Here is a 13,303-nt window from a genome sequence, read left to right on the forward strand (position 1 = left end):
AGTAAATACAATTATCAGCATATATATATATACACTCACCTAAAGGATTATTAGGAACACCATACTAATACTTTGTTTGACCCCCTTTCGCATTCAGAACTGCCTTAATTCTACGTGGCATTGATTCAACAAGGTGCTGAAAGCATTCTTTAGAAATGTTGGCCCATATTGATAGGATAGCATCTTGCAGTTGATGGAGATTTGTGGGATGCACATCCAGGGCACGAAGCTCCCGTTCCACCACATCCCAAAGATGCTCTATTGGGTTGAGATCTGGTGACTGTGGGGGCCAGTTTAGTACATTGAACTCATTGTCATGTTCTAGAAACCAATTTGAATTTGAAATGATTCGACCTTTGTGACATGGTGCATTATCCTGCTGGAAGTAGCCATCAGAGGATGGGTACATGGTGGTCATAAAGGGATGGACATGGTCAGAAACAATGCTCAGGTTGGCTGTGGCATTTAAACGATGCCCAATTGGCACTAAGGGGCCTAAAGTGTGCCAAGAAAACATCCCCCACACCATTACACCACCACCACCAAGTCAAGTTATAATACCTTTTATTAAGTATGTTATTAAATATATTAAAGCAAAAAAAGTTTAAATAAAATTGTCTAATATTTATAATTTGTAATAAATCATAGAACAATTAATAACATAATGACATGTTAATAGATTGTTTATAATGGACATAAGAACATAAGAAAGTTTACAAACGAGAGGAGGCCATTCACCCCATCGTGCTCGTTTGGTGTCCATTAATAACTGAGTGATCCAAGGATCCTATCCAGTCTATTTTTAAATGTTCCCAAATGTTCAGCTTCAATCACATCACTGGGGAGTTTGTTCCAGATTGTGATGACTCTCTGTGTAAAGAAGTGTCTCCTGTTTTCTGTCTTGAATGCCTTGAAGCCCAATTTCCATGTGTCCCCGGGTGCGTGTGTCCCTGCTGATCTGGAAAAGCTCCTCTGGTTTGATGTGGTCGATGCCTTTCATGATTTTGAAGACTTGGATCAAGTCCCCACGTAGTCTCCTCTGTTCCAGGGTGAAAAGGTTCAGTTCCTCAGTCTCTCAGTAGGACATTCCCTTCAGACCTGGAATAAGTCTGGTTGCTCTCCTCTGAACTGCCTCTAGAGCAGCGATATCTTTCTTGTGTGGAGTGGAGCCCAGAACTGTCCACAGTATCCAGATGGGCATATTGTGACTAAATTCTCTGATCGGGTTAGAGGCCGCAGGGTGAAGCCATTTGACCCATAGTGCTTGTTTGGTGTCTAATTAATAACTAAGTGATCCATGGATCACGTCTAGTCTATTTTTCAATGTTCCAAAATTGTTGGCTTTATAGGTCACAGTCGATTTGGCAAACTTGCACTTTGCCAGATTCACAGTTAAGCATGCTTCAGTTAAGCGGTCCAGCATTGTACACATATGAGCCAAGAGCGTCTCCCATGTATCACTGTAAACAGCCAAGCCATCCAAAACAGCAACAACAATACGGTTCATGAGATTTTGAAAAGCTGCCAGGGCGTTACGCAATTCAAAACTCCAATCCAAAAATGACCTTATAACAATAGAGGCTTACGGAGTAGTTAATGTGGATATTGATCTTGCTCTCATGGACAGAGGGACCCCTTAAGCAGATCAAATTTGCTAACAAATCGTGCAACAACAACCTGATCAATACAATCTTCCATGCACAGAAAGGGTAAAGAATCAAGTTTAGTAATGGCTTTAACCTTTCAGTAATCAGTACAAAATCTAAATGTTTTGTCTGGATTACTAACCAATTTAGGAAGGCGACGCCCAACTAGAAATAAACGGCTCAGCAATATCACAGTTTATCAGGGCACAGGTCAGCACACTGCTCCCTCACCAAATCGCCACAAGAGACAGACAACGTATAATCATTCAGCAAAGTTGTGATATCTGTGATATCCAGTTTCTCAACAGGTTAGGATATAGACTCAGCACGGCTCATAGCCCGAATCACAGCACAAGCTGAAAACACCTCTGGGAATCTCTGCACTAGGGTTGGCCGTACACCAGCTCCGGAGCCTGGAGCCAGCTCCAGGACCCAGAGCCGGAGCGGAGCTGAACAGTTTTTGCTAGTTGTGCTCCGGAGCCGGAGCGGAACTCATCGGAGCGACACGGAGCCTGGAGCTGGAGCTGAGGTCATGGAGCTGCTCCACTCTTTCCACCCTTCATTAAACTCACCAAGATATTAAGTCCAGTTTTCTTAAATTAACAAAATATGTAACTTCATAGGTATTGTTGTGTGTTGGGGGTTATAAAATAAGATCAGTTCTCACTCCAGCTATTAGTACATAATACATTATTTTGTATTAATTGTAAATATATCACACCTTCACTTTCTCACACCTCTCACTTTCTAGAAGTGATTCTATAATCTCAGGGCATCTCTCATAAACCACTTGCAAAATAAGTAAAGTCCATTTTAACTGTAAAGTTTTAAGTATTTCCAAATTATTTTATTCCAATTCTAAATTAACCTCATTTTATAGCCATCTGTTATCTGAAACATCCTGACTAGTTTGTCCAAAAGTTGGTTGTCAGGGAGTTAAGGTCACATGCTGGAGTCATGCCCCCTGCACCTGTTTTGCCACTTTTGAGATACGAAAAAACTGGACCCCTGGTGGAGGGGTTTGTGAAATGTCAACCAAGAGGGGATGCTGGGAAATAGACGATGAGGGGGGGGGGGCTGAGGGCAAATTGTACACTGATAACATTTTTAACAACATATTTAATAGATTACAGTATTTAAAATAATCTTCCAAAAATACTGGACAGTGGGTCAAAGTACATACACTACATGGCCAAAAGTATGTGAACACCTGCTCATCAAACATCTCATTCCAAAATCATGGCATTAATATGGAGTTGGTCCCCCCTTTGAAGCAATAACAGCCTCCACTCTTCTGGGTAGGCTTTCCACTAGATGTTGGAACATTGTTGAGGGGATTTCAGCCACAAGAGCATTAATGAGGTCAGGTACTGATGTTGGGCAATCAGCCCTGGCTCACAGTCGGCTTTTCCATTCATCCCAAAGGTGGGATGGGTTTGAGGTCAGGGCTCTGTGCAGGCCAGTCAAGTTCTTCTACACCAATCTCGACAAACTATTTCTGTATGGACCTCACTTTGTGCACGGGTTGTCATGCTGAAACAGGAAAGGGCCTTCCCCAAACTGTTGCTACAAATTTGGAAGTGCAAAATCATCTACAATATCATTTTAGGTTGTAGCGTTAAGATTTCCCTTCAGCGGGACTAAGGGGCCGAGTCCTAAGACCATTATTCATCCTCCAAACTTTACAGTTGGTCTATGCATTCGTGCAGGTAGTGTTCTCCTGGCATCCGCCAAACAAAGATTCCTCTGTCGGACTGCCAGATGGTGAAGTGCGATTCATCACTCCAGAGATCTACTGCTGATGTTGCTTCCAGAGGCAGTTTGGCACTCAGAAGTGAGTGTGGCAACCAATAAAAGACTATTGTCCTATGACGGTGCCACGTTGAAAGTCATTGAGCTCTCAGTGAAGTTTATTCTACTGCCAATGCTTGTCTAAGGATATTGCTGTGTGGCTTGATTTTACAGTGGCTCTCAAAAGTATTTACCTCTCTTGGCCTTTTCCACATCAGTGTAGACAGCACTGTGGAGTAGTGGTTAGGGTTTTGATTTGAAGGTTGTGGGATCAAATCCCAGGTGTGACAGTGCTGTTGTACCCTTGAGCAAGGTACTTCACTTAGATTGCTCCAGTAAAATGCCATGCTGTATAAATGTGTACAAATGTAAGTTGCCCTGGCTAAGAGTGTCTGCTAAATGACAAATAATGTAATGTCATTGTGTTACAACAAGAAATCAGAATGGATTTAATCAGGAGTTCTTGCCACTGATCAACACCAAAAATGTCCATAATGTCAAAGTGAAAAATATGATCTGCATTTTTTTCTAAATTAATTACAAATACAAAACAGAAAATAATTGAATGCATAAGTAACCAACCCTTCAGTCAATATTTGGTAGAGGCACCTTTGGCAGCAATTACAGCCATGAGTCTATGTGGATAAGTCTCTACCAGCTTTGCACATCTGGACACAGCAATGTTTGCCCATTCGTCATTGCAAAATTGCTCAAGCTCCATCAAGTTGGATGGGGACCTTTGGTGAACAGAAATGTTCAACTCTTTCCACATATTCTCAATTGGATTGAGGTCTGGGTTTTGACTGGGCCACTCCAGGACATTGACCTTTTTATTTTTAAGCAACTCCAGTGTGGCTTTGGCTGTATGTTTGGGGTCATTGTCCTGCTGGAAGATTAATCTTCTCCCAAGTCCCAGGTCTCTTGCAGACTTCATCAGGTTTTTTTTTTTTACAGGATTTCGCTGTACTTTGCTCCATCCATTTTGTGTAATGCTGCCACCACCATGCTTCATGGTAGGGATGGTGTTCTCAGGATGATGTGCGGTGTTAGGCTTGCACCAAATGTAGCACTTAGTGTTGAGGCCAGAAAGCCCTATTTTGGTCTCATCAGACCATAGGATCTTCCTCTACTTGGTCTCAGAGTCTCCCACATGCCATATACACTAATTAGAAGGGGTGTCCACATACTGTTGGCCATGTAGTGTACAAATACTGGACAGTCCGCTAAAATACTGGCCAGCTGGCAACCCTAATTGCCACAGACATCTTTACAATTTTCTACTTTTTCATGTTTGAATGGTTAAACAGATGTTTGTTATTAATATTTTGTTTTTGTTAAACAGTTATTTACATAAAATAAGTAAAAAATTGAATCATTATTTATAACGTTTGCATCTTAGTTTGCACTGTTTTTTGTGTCTCCGGAGCTGGAGCTGGTTAAAAGCAGCCGGAACTGGAGCAGCAGTGTGGACCTGCACTGGAGCCACTCCGGAGCTGGAGCTGGGGCTGCTGGAGCCAGCCTGGAGCTGAAGCTGAACCTCTGGAGCCACTCCAAAGCCAGAGCCAGCAAACCCGGAGCACTGCCAACCCTACTCTGCATACTCTCATCGGAAAGCCCTTAGGGGTAAAGGAATAGGGGACACCCCCAGAGGTGAAGATACATTGGACCATATGTGCCCCCCAGCTAGGTTATTCCCTAAGATGACGTTGACACTTTTAATGGGCAACAAGGGCCGCACGCCAACTACCACCTCACCTTCACTAAATCTGACATAAGCACAACTTTGTGCAATGAAACAGCCAGCGTCTCTGAAGATAAATGTAGCACAGATTCCCAGATAAAGGACTCAGAAGCCCATGAGTACAGGTGAGAGGCAGCAAGCTTGTTGTTTTCCTAGTTTCAGACCAGTCTTAGAATTCCTAATTTTGTTTAACTTTGCCTTAATTGATGTTAATCTTGTCTGTAGTTTGCTTTAATTGAAGTCAATTCAGTTCAGCTGCTGAGTTGGTGAAAGTAAATAGGTTGTAGAAAGGTGATTTAATCAAGGACTAGCAGGGATTCTGTGCCAGGTGGAGCCAGTTAGGTGTGAATTGGAGGCAGGTAGACAAAAGCTACCTAAAGCAGCTGTTAAGAAAGAACTGAGCCGTTTCTCGGTCACAAAACGTTAAGCAGTTAACTAGGGAATAGGTACCAAGAGACTAAAAAACTGTAACATTTAGAAGCATGTGGCCATTACAGTGTCAGGTTTGCAGAATGATTGCCTTCCTGGATGAACTCATTTAATTTGATCTGTGGTCGTTGTCGGCATGTTGAAGTCCTAGAGATCAAGGTCCATGATCTTGAGGCTCAGCTTGTTGATCTGCACTGTATTAGTGATATAGAAGAATTAGTCAATCAGCCCATGAGAGAGATGGTGTGCACGCCAAATCCTAGGAGAGTTGAGCAGGACAGTGTAGAGAACTGCTGGGTTACAGTAGGTCATAACCACAGAAAAGGGTGCGCACATCCTTTGGAGACATCCCAAGAGCTAGAAATTCCCAACAGGTTCCAACTGCTGGACACTGAATTGGACAGTGACAGCTCTAAGGGTGATGGGAGGGCAGTTGAGCACCAGAGCACCATGGTGCCCATTCCCCCCACAGGGAGGTAGTTATAGTAAGATATTCAATCCTTAGAGGTGTAGATCACACAGTGTGTTCTAGTGATAAGGAGACCTGCATGGTATCTTGCCTGCCTGGTGCTCAGGTTGCAGATCTCCCTAAACTAGTAGACGGGCTACTGGCCAAAGCCGGGGGGAATCCACTGGTCATGGTCCACATTGGATCCAATGACATTGGAAAAGGTAGGGCAGAGGTTCTGCAAGACAAATTTAAAGAGTTAGGAAAGAAACTAAAGAGCAGAACCTCCACGGTAGTTTTTTCCTAAATACCTCCGGTACCACGTGCATGGCCAGGGAGAGGCAGAGATTAGAAAGTTTAACACGTGGTTGAAATCTTGGTGTAGGGAAGAGGGTTTTAGATTTATGGAGCATTGGTCTTTCTTCTGGGATACATGGGACCTGTACAAACCAGATGGTATACATCTAAACAGAAGGGAGGCTAATGCATTGGGAGAGAGTATGTGCAAAGTAATTGAGAATCTTTTAAACTAGGGGGCAGGGAGCTCTGACAATGGGAGATGTTCCACTAAGGAAAGAAAACAAAGGGAAACTGCTAGTAGGAAAGTCCTGAAATGTTTGTACCTCAATACCAGGAGTATAAGGAACAAGATGTTAGACCTAGAAGCCACAGTGCTGGCGTGTGGCTATGATGTTGTAGGAGAGATGGAAACATGGCTACCAGAATATGATGGGGATGAATACAAGTTGAAAGGATACACACAGTTTAGGAGGTACAGGAAAAATCGAAGAGGGGGTGGGGTAGCATTATATGCCAAAATGACTGAGGCAGAAGAACTCAAATTAGATCCTAGTAATGAAACAGAATCTTTGTGGGTTAAACTTTTGAACAAAAGATCCGGAGGATTAGTTTTCAGAGTGTGTTACAGATCACCCAACTCCGATATTCAGAAAGATGCTGTATTGTACAGTGTAATCAGGACTGCATGTAGCAAGGATGTGGCTGTTATAATGGGGGATTTCAATTTCCCAAACATAGACTGGGAAAGCCCAGTGGGGACTACAGAAGCACAAATAGAAATAGTTGAGATGGTAAATGACTGCTTTCTAACTCAATTTGTCAGGGAACCAACCAGAGAAAGCGCATGCATTGATTTGATCTTTTCAAATGACCAAGACAGAGTCAGAGGGACACAAGTTAGACATTCTTTCAAAAAACAAGGACAAAGTCTAAAACAATGGTCTGCAATTTTAGAAAAGCAAACCTTGAAGGTATGAGGCGGCACTTAGAAGAGGTAGACCGGAGCACACTGGATACAGATTCAGCTGAAAATGGATGGGTATATTTTAAGAATATACTACCTGAGGCTCAGGAGAAAGTTGTACCAAAACGTAGCAAATTGAGGACCAAAAAACACTGGCCAAAATGGTCTAATAGAAGTATGCAAAAAATACCAAGAGAAAGAAAATGTTGTATAGTACATACAAAAGGAATATCTTGAACTGCAAAGAGATCTTAAGAAAGGGATCAGGAAACCAAAGAGGGAAATAGAAAGAAACATAGGTCTTGGAGCTAAATAAAACTAATGCAAATAGCTTTTTTTCAAGCAAGAGGTCAATAAAGGAGGAAGTGAAACATAAAGGGCAAAATGGAAGTATCTATGAAAACACACAAGATGTGGCAAATGTTATAAATGTGTATTTCACAGAGGTTTTTACAAAAGAAAAAACAGATAACATGCCACAGGTTAACAATCAGTCCTATCAAACCCTAAGAGAGATCAGGATAAATGAGGAGGAAGTACTAAAGGGATTAGCAGAATTAAAAACAAACAAATCACCTGGGCCAGATGGGATATTTCCAACAGTACTTAAAGAAATTAGGGAAATTATTTATAGGCCGCTAACACAAATATTCCAAATGACACTTAGAACAGGGGATGTGCCAACTGACTGGAAGACAGCAAATGTCATACCAATCCACAAGAAAGAGGACAAAACTGAGCCAGGAAATTACAGACCAATCAGTCTCATCTGCATCACTTGTAAAATGTTGGGAAAGAAATGATTAGACAGAAAATAGAGGAGCATCTTAATGAAAACCATATTCTTGGAGATAATCAACATGGGTTTAGACGAGGCAGATCATGTCTTACTAATTTATTAGAATTCTTTGAACATGCAACTGCAGCTGTAGATCAAGTGAAAGCATATGATATGATATACTTAGATTTCCAAAAAGCTTTTGATAAGGTTCCACACCAAAGACTGATCCTCAAATTGGAAGCTGTAGGCATTCAGGGTAATGTAAGTAGATGGATTATGAACTGGTTGATGTATAGGAAACAGAGGGTGTCAATTAGAGGAGTCGCTTCTAACTGGAGTGAGGTTGTCAGTGGAGTTCCACAGGGATCAGTACTAGGGCCTTTGCTTTTTCTAATCTATATTAATGATCTGGACTCTGGGATAGTTAGCAAACTTGTCAAATTTGCAGACGATTCTAAAATAGCTGGCTCAGCAGATACAATCTCTGACACCTGTCGGTGGGCCAACACCTGGCAGATGAAATTCAATGTGGACAAGTGCAAGGTAATACACGCAGGTAACAAAAATGTCCACTATAATTACACTATGGGAGGAATAGAACTAGATGAAGCATCGCATGAGAGACCAAGGAGTCTATGTGGACTCCTCAATTTCTCCATCCAAACAGCGTGGGGGAAGCAATAAAAAAGGCAAACAGCATGCTAGGGTATATTGTCAAAAGTGTAGAATCGAGAACAAGGGCAGTGATGTTCAGATTGTACAATGCACTAGTTAGAGCTCATCTGGATACTGTGTACAGTTCTGGGCTCCACACTTCAAGAAAGATATCGCTGCTCTAGAGGCAGGGCCGGATCTAGGCATGGGCAGGGGTGGGCTGAGCCCACCCAAATGTCTGTCTTGCCCACCCAATCAGAATTTAGGCAAAGACAGCATTAATCTTTTATTTTTTTACGATTTGTGCATTGGTTAAAAGCAATCTGAGGCAGGCTGTGTGTTGAGAAGTTTGAAGGAGGGCTGTATCAAAAAATAACACCAGAAAAGTGCAGTATTTTTCTGTTTTTATTGGCTGAAAGCAACTGCGCTCCACCCTCACGACTCGCCTTCAGTAGCAGAGCAGCAGATTCTGACAGACACGACACGAGCAATAACATTAAAAGCAGGAGTATTGGCGCGCAATGAGAGATTGTTGGTGCCTGTAAGGAAGTCTGTTATTGGCCACTGTTGTTTCACAAACTGCATCTTCTCCAGCTCCCGCTTCAGAAATAAACCCGTCTCCTTCCACCTCAGCCCCCCAAAATCACGATGACGGTGGCAGCGAAATACTGGACCTAAATTTAAATGCACCGTCGCAGCCAATATCAAATAGCTAGCCCAAACGTATATTTGGGTCCATATCACGGTCATTTAATGCTGGAAGATACTGTTCGCGTCCACGGCTTGAATACAGCGTTATGCGGGACGCATGCTTCTGTAGCAGCAAAAAAATAATAATCTATAAAATGAGAAAACAAAACAAAAAACAAAAAAAAATTAAATTTAAAAAAATCTATCTATAAGTACGATTCCGATCACAGTGAACATTCAAATCTGCGTTGGCGGTTCCGCAAATCCAGAGAGAGAGCACTTGTCATGTGAAACAGTTTTCACAAATAGTCTTTTCAACCACACAGTATCATTATTTCTGTGTTACAATAATTCAAATTATCACAGAAGTCCAGGGATAAAAGTTTATAGTTCGGATATAAACACTGATGTCTACAGTAGTGATCAAAATAGAGTAAATATCCTCTTGACGATTCAAATAACGATTGTATCAATTACATTGTTACACCAGTAACAAGTGACTGTTAAAAAATGTATTTGTCATTGAATTATTCATTCAATGGATTTGTTTAAAACACTGATTTATCCAGTAACGAAACCATTGAAGACTTAATGAGAGAGTCATTGAATCATTCATTCAAACCGATTAAAAAAATAATAATTCAAATTAATGAAATATTTTTAAATAGACTGCAGCAATTAACATTTTGTCAGAAACTCTAGTAAATGACATGATTTGTTTAGTTGTCTATTCAGAATAATGGGAGAATCGTGATATATCTCAATTTATCCCCACAATTGCCCACCCAGGATATCTGACAGCCCACCCTTCCATAGCTGGCAAGAACCGGGCCTGTGGACTAGCCATTATGATGTGACAAGGTGCAATATTGAGAATGAAGACATTCTTCTCAGCACCCTCTCAAACATTGCAGAGGATGTTTTTGCCACCACTGATCTGAGCACTGAGGCAGCAGGCCTTTTAATCCAACTCAAAAGGCAAAAATTTTAGAAAAAGGGAAATTTCTAGTCCGGGTACTTGGTGTCCTGAAACCAGCTAATGCTATTCTCCAGTCTCAGACAGTGGACGTGTAAAGCTGGTGAGGTTGTCAGTGCATCCTTGGAGTCCCTAAAGGCAATTCGCATAGATGAGTTTCAGACATGTGGTGATTTACACCCTTCCAAGAGAAGAAGAACACTGAATACACTAGATGACAGTGTTGTGTATTCCACAGTGGGCCACACGGACTATGATAATTTAACAATACTCCCCAGTCAGTCTCTGAAGAGATCCTTGCTTTCCATTCTTGACAGGGCCATTGTTGAAATGGAAAATAGATTTTCCACAAAAAATGTTGACTTGATGAAAGACAAATCTTGTCTTGTGCCAACGTCTAGTGCATTTCTAGATGCCACATTATTGAGCCCTCTACAGTGAGGGAAAAAAGTATTTGATCCCCTGCTGATTTTGTACGTTTGCCCACTGACGAAGAAAAAGAAGAAAAGAGGAGGTCAAACGGGATAAGGACAGAGGTAATGTTATGTGATGAATGAATAGTTTATCTAATTGCATAGTTACTGTTGGAGCAGTGTTACTACTCACCAGCTTACTTTGGACGATACTAGTAACGCTCGCTAATTTAAATAGCTAGCTAGCTAGAGTTAATGTCAGTTACTTTTACCTTAAATTCATTAGAGAATGTTGGAAAGACTATTCAGGTGTTTGGGGAATAATAACACATAACATAATTTTGAGAAATACACTTTTTCTTTCAAGTGTGCTGCACAAATCATCCACTTATTTATAATTCGTTTTATGTCACTTGTTTGCAGCAAGAAATGCAAGGCGAGTAAGGCTGTAGAACAATGCTACATTATGCATATTGCACTAAAGTTTCTGTAATATAGTTTTTTCGTGCAATACTCGTATTTATAATTCATATTATGTCACTTGTTTCCTTAATACTGTTTTTATTTTGTGTTTTTTAAAAATCTAAAATAAAGAAAATCTCGAAGACATAAAGCTATGCAGTTTCTGTGTGAGTGTATGAACACAATGATCGGTAGTGGAATTGGCTGTGATGCAAGGTGCACCAGCTAAAATCTTGCATAGGGCACCAACTTGGTTTCTTCCCCAATAATACGAGCATCTATCAAACTGGCTAACAAAATAGATTTTACACTGATTACTGATCTCAAATTCGTAATGCTCAGCCAGTTGTAAGAGCTGTTCCTTAGTAAGACGATCAAATAATTCCTCAGACGGAACTTAAATGAACTCGTCTACAATAGATGCCATTATCACATCCAACAAAAAGAGAAAGCGGTAAGTGGGCGGAAGAACAGGAGAGCATGAGGCAGGTGCATTCCGTGACCAAGGGTGCCTGTGGCAGTGTGGGTGGAAGATTTGTATTACTACTCTATTTCCTAGCAGACAATTGTTACAAGAGATCACATTTTTTTTTTTACATTTTACCCATTTATACAGCTGGGCATTTACTGGAGTAATCTAGGGTACAACAACAGTGCCCCCACCTGGGATTGAACCCAGAATCCAGAGTCCAGAGCCCTAACCACTACTCCACACTACTGCCCTAAGATGGGCAGCCCCAGGGCTCTGGAGTCCTTGACCGTCCGCTCTGTGGCCCAGGAATGGGCAGGGGGAAAGTCGTGGACCTCAGAGTCACATACCCCTGCCCTCTGCGCCTGCATACCGGGAAAGCGCCTCCCCAACTGGCAGTGGGAGTGCTCCACAGATGGAGGTGGATGAGAGGGAGACAGTCTGCACGGAGCAATCATTAAACAGAGCATGGCGTGAGTTGAGGAACAGTGTGTGCCGGCGGTGAAGAACAGTGTCTTATTGGGATTATAAATATTATTCCAGAGGATGGCAGAGATTCCTGGTGAAAGAAGAGGACTTGGCGAATGTAGCTTGAGAAGACCAATCACTCGGCAGTTTGAGTGCAGATGCATCGGCATCAACCCTGGGACCCAGGTTTCTTTTAATATTGTCTGCATTTCCTGGGCAAAACAAAGACAATTGGACTTACCTGTTGGCACTAACTAAAATCTGCTTGATGAACAAATGTTGCAGTGTTTTGCCTTCCCGACAGGTCACGGTGGACACCTGGAAGAGAAGGAGAAAGAGAAAGGCAACGGAAAACCAGTAGACATCTTGATCGTAGCGTAATATGGCAACATGCTTAAAAGAGGGGACTTATTAGATATTTCTAGTCAGATCCTTATAGTATTATATTATTTTCCTTACTGTATATTTCCTTTCTAATTTTGGGTAGCGATTTTATACTATTATCGGCCAGGCTATTTTAAGTTAGGTTTATGGATGAACAAAGTCCCTCTGTTGAATGTATCGTGTTTTATATTGGCAGCCTGTTGCTCTGTCTTGTTTAATTTATGGAGAAAATAAAAACTTGTGCTTTTACTACCTGGTGTCCTGATGGTGTGCTAAGATCCAGAACATCCTGTCCTGTCATCATTTTAGATTAGGTGACGCACCTGTGGCACGGGACATACATTTATTGACTAAATTTAACATAACATACATCAAAGGAATCAATGGAATGTGGCCATCGGTAATCAGGAGTGTAGTGAATGGATGTATGGACAGCCTGTATAAGAGTGCGATGAAATGTAAAAGTACAAGGCAAATCAAAACATGCTTGCTGGGGGGGGAGCTCCTATATGTTGGAAAAAGCACACTTTCATCCCCTGCCATCAGAATAATTAACATCTGGTGCTTATGTTGATCTAAAAAATGCATACTAATTAACATCTAGTTTCTTTATTTTCAAGCAATACATAGAAAATGCCCTGCTGTCAAACGATTTTTGGAACTTGAATGTGCAGGGCAAAGAGCTAC

The 13,303-nt window shown here is 41.5% G+C and overlaps 1 protein-coding gene across 1 annotated transcript in view; it reads right to left on the reverse strand.

The window, feature by feature from the left end:
- LOC136768086 (uncharacterized) overlaps positions 1-12,955 on the reverse strand; it is a 28,730-nt gene extending 15,775 nt beyond the window's left edge. Inside the window, exons 1-2 of the mRNA XM_066722140.1 lie at positions 12,940-12,955; positions 12,474-12,639 (exon numbers count right to left, since the gene is read on the reverse strand). Of these exons, the coding sequence (XP_066578237.1) occupies positions 12,474-12,639; positions 12,940-12,955 (182 nt within the window). The remainder of the gene's footprint in view (positions 1-12,473; positions 12,640-12,939) is intronic.
- Between the last annotated feature and the right edge of the window lie 348 nt (positions 12,956-13,303).

This window comes from Amia ocellicauda, chromosome 14 (assembly GCF_036373705.1).
Source record: "Amia ocellicauda isolate fAmiCal2 chromosome 14, fAmiCal2.hap1, whole genome shotgun sequence".
In the NCBI taxonomy this organism is placed as follows: Eukaryota; Metazoa; Chordata; class Actinopteri; order Amiiformes; family Amiidae; genus Amia; species Amia ocellicauda.